The 6,810-nt window shown below is 41.0% G+C and overlaps 1 protein-coding gene across 1 annotated transcript; it reads left to right on the forward strand.

Moving 5' to 3' along the window:
- The first annotated feature begins 1,001 nt into the window (after positions 1 to 1,001).
- Positions 1,002 to 2,319, forward strand: LOC135706362 (uncharacterized). Its single transcript, XM_065227977.1, has 2 exons — positions 1,002 to 1,179; positions 1,295 to 2,319. Exons 1-2 carry the CDS (start codon positions 1,002 to 1,004, stop codon positions 2,317 to 2,319), a joined length of 1,203 nt encoding a protein of 400 aa, XP_065084049.1.
- Positions 2,320 to 6,810: the final 4,491 nt, after the last annotated feature.

Consider the following 6,810-nt stretch of genomic DNA (forward strand, 5'->3'; position numbering starts at 1 on the left):
TATCATTTTCCTAAATTTTGGTTTTTGAAATGTGCAACGAGGGTGCGCTGCAGTCGTCTAAGAGAAAGCATCCCCGGCATGAAACGGTTAGCGGGCAGAAACGATTTGCAGCCGGAGGTAGTCCTAGAACAACATGGATAAAAGTTTCATAAGCTAGAATGTTTAAACTAGTGAAGTACATGGTCGATTGTAAAAATATTGATTTTTAACAAAATGGCGTGCGTTTGAAAAAAGTGGTCTGATTTTCAGGTAAAAATATCTATTCTCTTTAATTACAAAAAAAAAAAACATTCAAAGATAAAAATAAAAACTCAGGTACCTACTTCAAAAAAAGTATGTAGAACAGCTACAAAAAATGAAGTCGATTAAACCCATTTTTACCCTTTAATCGCTTCAATCAAAGTAAATCCCATCAACACCCGTGCCGCCATCCGTTTGTTTTGATTATCGTGGAGCCAAGCGCCACGCCTCCACCAGTAGCTCATGATTGCTGTGGTTTATCCTTCTTTGCTGCTGCTTACTTAACCTACCATTCAGGTTTAGGCCGGGGTGTCCTTTGCTGTACATAGAAGTCGCTACACAGGACACATTTTCCTCCTGACGACCAATCCTCGACCAGACTATGCATTCCATTGGGAAACGGTAGGAGGAATGGCAAGGCTGAGAATTATGTAAACAGAGATAGACTATGCGTGCGCCAGAAGGTCGCGTCGCCAATGGGTAGCCGTTCTTGAACGAGTGAAAAGGAAAATCAAGACAAGTGCTTGGAGTACAATGCATGGTAGAACATAGAAATGAACTCCCAGGGGAAGGGAGGTAGAGATATGATATTTAAAGTTTGGATTCAGTAGAAGTGATACACATTCGCAAGTGGTTCTTCAAAGCAACAACGTCAATTCTGAAGTGAAACTGGAAATTTGAAATATAGTGATTAGTGTCATTAATTAGAACAACATTCGAGTGATTTGCGATAGTGAAGACTTTGAAAAACAGTAACGAAAATGTACTCAAAAGCAGTGTTGTTGATCGCAATGTGCACAATTATGCACTTCGCAGCTGGATCCGTTATCCGGGAAAAACAACACATGAACGAAGACTACAGTGTTTATTTCAAAACTCTGGCATCTTATCGCCAGAGACTGCAGATCGAAGGATTATTCCCTAAATCTAAAAAACTTGGTAAGTTGAGCATTCGTACCGTTGCGTAACAGTTTCACTTTGTGACAGAGTGAAAAATCTTCCATCCAGCACCCACTGAATCGATACTAATGCAATGATTCTCTCCCCATTACAGACATCTCATCTATCAACGTGCAAAATTTCGATGAACTGGAAGTGCTCCAACTCGTCCCAGTGACGATCAAACAACTTCGTCAACACAAGCTTAGCAGTGATGAGCTTGTTGCGCTGCAAAAGATCTTCGGCAGTTTTTGGGATTTGATTGAGGAAGACGCCCATCGCAAACGCTCCGAACCGCGAAGTGATCTTCTGTCCGATCTGTTGAGTTCTCGCGAGATTCGTTTTGGGAAGCAGGAAATCAGAAATCACCTAAAAAACGACCTCAAAGGCAACTCCGTCCAGATGGTGTACAATCCGGACAATTCCCGAACGATCAAGTTCTCGCACGAACCCGGAATGGAACCCTCGCAGCGATTGCTCCGCATGGTAGCCGCAATTTGCCAGCAAGTCTACAGGGAGAGACCTGCGCAGAAAACACGCAACAAGCGATCGGATTCGATCAAGCTGGAAAACGTCGAAGTAACGATCAAGGTGCCACGGGCGAAGCGATCACTCTACTCGGGAGTAGCAATCAAGAGGACAGCTGGTCTGACATCGGCGGAGGAACGGCACATCGACGATGCGAACGAGGCGGCAATTATGGAAGCCGTTCTCGCGCAGATTGGAAACAATGGTCTAGACGACGACGACGACGACGCCGACGACAACAGCAGTGGGGTCGAGGATGATGATGATTACTATGAAGACGATGACGACTACCTGGTGGAGCACGAGCCGACTGAAACGGTTAAGGCCAGCGGTGAAAAGGTGGAGAACGTTGACGGTTGGGCGTCGGGTGAAAATAACGGCTTGGAGGGCCATTCGCCGGACTATGCGTACGATGAGAGTGGAGTTGATGATGATTATTTTATGACTGACTTCAAGCCGAGGTTCAGTCCGGGGGACTTTGAGAATCCATCGATTAATGAGCTGATAATGCTGGCGGCACGACACCACGCTAGGAAACGGGCTGACGTGATCGATACGGGTAATAGGTTCCGGACTGCTAGCAGTGAGACTGAGGATGATAAATGGTGGTAAACTAGCCATCGTCAAGTTACAGCATGGAGAATGAATCGTACATTTTGTGTTGTAAATATTGTTATTAAAGTGAGTGTAAATATGTTGTTAAGCAATTCGTGATTGGGAAGTGGCAAATATTATTTAGTTCTAAGTCTTACTCGAACCAGTTCTTGTGTAAATAGGCAAAATTACTGTAAATAACAATAATGCCTCCTTCAAATTGAAGTATCAATAAACAACCTAGTATCCATAACATTTTGTTTTTATATATATTCTTCTTTATTTGATAATTGTTGTCCAATTTTTTTTTGTCTTAGAGCAGAGATTTTCTACAGTTGTCTTAATATAACATAACATTAAAATCATATGAAAAAGAAAGAGCAGTTGGTTTGAAGTTTGTTTGGAAATTCAACTTGAAGATGATTCTTAAAAATTATCGAAGTTTCAGACATACAATCCTAAGCATGTTGTGAAGTCTGGCATATCGAATACTTCCTTTAGTTTTAGATGGTTTTAATCTTTTCATGTAAGAGGGTTTTGATTTTTTTTAATTCCGGATTATCAAAATATTTTCCAATTTTTCATGACCCTGATTCATGGCCCGAGTTTTCGCTCTCTGATCTTTAAAAATGTCTCATTTAATTATTTATAATGGCTGGGATTTTTTTTTTAACTCTAGATCTTGAGATTTTTTCAAATTTCGAAATCTTGAATTTATATAGCTACACCCAACCGAAGGATGTGAGATTTGCTTACCATTATGAGGGATTCATCAGCGCAGGATATTAGTGGAGACCATGGTTGCTTCCACTCACTTGCTATAAAAAAAATGATTTTCTGAATTTTGAAATCATTAGACGTTATAATGATATTTTGTACTTGTTAGATACAAGAAGATATTGAAAGGCAAGTATCTGACGCATAAAACCTGTAAATTTCGCTTCCAGAGTGTTACAATCAGAGATTTTATGATTCGTGAGCGTTCACCCAGAGTCGCGAGTCGTAAAATCGCTGATTATGACTATTTCAAAGTGAATTTGACAGGTATAAAGAATTTGACAGGTGTCAAACACAGAAAAAATAATGTGGAGTGTATTAGTGAGTGAAATTAATCATGCCGACGAAAAAAAAGGTTGCACTCCGAAACGTTGCGATTATCAAACTTGTACTCTACCCAACAAACAATTGCCTTTTAAAGAAACGACTTCTTGGCGATTTTATTCCACTTCATGCTTAATAATACTTGTACTATTTTTAATAATAACTTCTGTTCAGGCTTTTTTCACGCAAATTTGGAGAATTTATTCAACCAAAATATCGAAATATTTGGTGTTGAATAAAATATGTCGAGAAGCTTTCATTCGACATACATAAGTGGTAACAGAGCTTATTCAATCAAATTTTTGATTATTCAGCGTTTATTAGACATAATTACTTCCTTAAACAGCGATGGTATAAAGGTGTGTGTATATAGTGTAGCCGTCACTGGTCGATCTCGAATAAGTATGCGGCTTAAGCGCCACTCCGATAAAGGAGACCGCATACCATGTTGAGTTTGCCCGGATGAGACTGCCTCAAGGGCGAGTCCAAGTGTAATCTTCCTAAAAAGAAGAGATCGAGCCAGCTTCACTACCACCGAAATTGATCGGGTAGAAAACCTTATTGCTAAAACAGCATAATCTCTCACACCCCGAAATATTTCCCCGAAGCTCACGGTAAGAGATCACACAAACCTAAACGACGTTACACGTCAAGCTTTCCTCATCGGTAGTTCCACTTATTTCCGCCAGAGGTGCAGCTTCAACAAAAGAGGTACGCCACATACAAGTCAAATACCGACCACGTGGAAGACAACATAATTACCCGGACCCGAAACAACGTGAAGACACTTTCTTCCTTTCATTCAAAAGTTTTAATAGGACTGATCAACAACATTACATTCAATTCAAATCAAACATTCATTTTATAACGGAAAACGGTAAGTTGAGGTTTATTGTAAACTCATGCTTTTCAGAACTTTGGATTGCTTGTATTTTCCTACTCCTCTTTATTCTATTCCTCTACCTATACTTGTGTGCGTGCGGTTCTTCTATCTACCTATTATATTGTGCTGTGCTCTTGTGTTTTTCTTCTCGGTTAATCTCGACGACGACGATGCAGCAAGCGGGGAACGGCAAAGCTTGGCACCCAGGTGTCTCACATTAAAGGGTTGGGTGGGCATCCATATATTACGATACGTGTGCACCCACCTGCCGACACCCAACCTCACAAATATTGGACTTATCCAAATCTTAGCAATTCATGCTCTTCGACCTTATGGTCGGCAAAAAAGGTCCTCCGTGGCGCCCTCGCCGGACGCCACACTCGACAAAGAAACAATTGGAACGGACTCACCAGTTGATGATGCTGCTGTTGATTGCTGCGCTGCTGTTACGGGCGGCGACGGTGCTACTTAGCGTTCGACCGTTGGTGATTAAACGGCCAACGATTTCCACGTGGTTGGACGGATGGTAATTCTACCACAGGTGGCGCTTGACAACCACCAAACCCCGACAAGCGATGTGGATGCGGATCGCTTTCCACCGGCCAAGGTGACGGTTGCCGGAATCTTTCGCCCCGGGGATGCAGATGATGGCGTTGGAAGAGGATGTAGCCGTCGGCTGTTGAAAATACCATTAAGCACATTGCACAGATTTTCTTTACCGAGCAGCACATTACCTGGTCTAGCTTGTTTTTTGCACACACAAAGTCTAGCCTATGACGCACACTACTTTTAGATTGATAGCTATAACTAAACAGTCAACGAGGAGAAATTAGAATTCAAGAATAAAGTAAAACCACGTTGCTTTAACTCACTATACAAAACTATCAAATAACGCGAACAAAAAAAGGACACACTTCCACTGTTATCTGCGGTTCGGACGAAAGTGAGGCGAAACCGTGACCCTCAGATTAGGGAAGGTGACCTCGGCCGAACTTAACGGAAGTTCGATTTTCCCGCGAACTTCTTCGAACTAGATCGGCAATGCGAGAGATCATTCCGATCGCTGGTCCTTCGTTCAATGTCGGGTGTAGCCACAACTCTCTCTTTTCCCAACTTTCCCGAAGATTTCACTGGACTCGGCCTTGGGAGAAATTGCACAAGGTCGTGTGGCTTTACTCACGAGATATTCTATTTTTATAGTAAATCGACCAGTGTCGTTTCGCTACTGGCGTAGTTTTTGGCGTATAGATTAGATTCATTTCATCCTACTTTAATTATAGCTAATTTGATATTTACAACAATGAGTGACTGGCTGTTTAAATATTTGCAACATGGAGTGACTGACTGATTTAATATTTACAACATGGAGTGACCGTTACAATAGACGCTTGATTCTCATGTGAAATAATGTTTAATTAGACACTATTATACATTTATTAACCCTCCGTTACTCGCGCTGGTGTACTTTGTACAACACACATGAGTTTTCCATTGCCATTTTGTTGCTGAGTTACCAGTCGATCTGAAACCAAGGAGTATTCCTCAAAAAACTTGTTTTGATCTAAACAAGCTAAACTTTGATTACAGTAAACACCTAAAAATTGTGGATAATAGGGAAAATGTAAATGGAAATCGCGTAAACTGTGGCAATACTACGTGGGATTTGACTTCATTTATTAGAACATGGAATATATCGAGATCCTGACCAGATAGAAAGTTACTGTCTACCACAAAGTTTTTCAGGAGGTCAAATCCTATTGAGCACCAATAGTTCAGAATTTGCTCACTATGCGACGCTAGTATACACGTGAAATTCTTATATAAAATATCTCGAGTTCCCAACCAGATAGAAAGGTACTGTCTTAGGCATAGTTATTCAGGAGGTCAAGGCCTTTCCGCAGGTGAACAGTTGTTTGGAGTTTTCTCACTTCGCAGCACTACTATACATGTGAATTTCTCGCATATAAAATATCTCTAGATCCTGACCAGATAGAAAGTAAATGTATTCGGCAAAGTTTTTCGGGAAGTTAAAATCTTTTTGTTGGGTGACAATAGTTCAGAATTTTTTCACTATGCGGCGCTAGCATATACGTGCCTTTCTCGCATATTTGGGTCGAGATCTTGATCAGCTAGAAAGTTGCTGTCTTGGGCAAAGTTGTTTAGGGGGTCAAGACTTTTTGTCTGGTAGACAGTAGCTAAGAATTTTCTCACCACGTGGCAAGTTTTTCGCTGAGATCCAGCCAAATAAAATACCAAGCTGCTCGGTGGTGCCCATCTCGGCAAAAAAAATCTAAATGTGTAGGTACATCCAAAGTCAAAAAGAAAAGGCCTAGTGAAATTATCATCTCTTTCATTATACCGCTATTCCTACGCTGCTAGGAATGTGACGTCGAATTTATGGTTACATACAAATCTAAACGAGAAGAATCTACTCAGTTGGTCTAAAATGTGTGTAATGTAAAATGTATAAAATATATACACACGAGTTAGCCAGTCGAGCCATAGGACTATCTCAGTCATGCTTT

This window comes from Ochlerotatus camptorhynchus, unplaced genomic scaffold (genome assembly GCF_037179485.1).
Source record: "Ochlerotatus camptorhynchus isolate MF236.1 unplaced genomic scaffold, CSIRO-AGI_Acam_v1.1 ptg000277l, whole genome shotgun sequence".
Taxonomy (NCBI): domain Eukaryota; kingdom Metazoa; phylum Arthropoda; class Insecta; order Diptera; family Culicidae; genus Ochlerotatus; species Ochlerotatus camptorhynchus.

Bases quoted from the DNA above. Each gene is read 5' to 3' on its own strand.
- LOC135706362 (XM_065227977.1), top strand. From the start codon at position 1,002: ATGTACTCAAAAGCAGTGTTGTTGATCGCAATGTGCACAATTATGCAC. The intron at 1,180-1,294 runs GTAAGTTGAGCA...TCCCCATTACAG, and splicing joins CCCTAAATCTAAAAAACTTG to ACATCTCATCTATCAACGTG.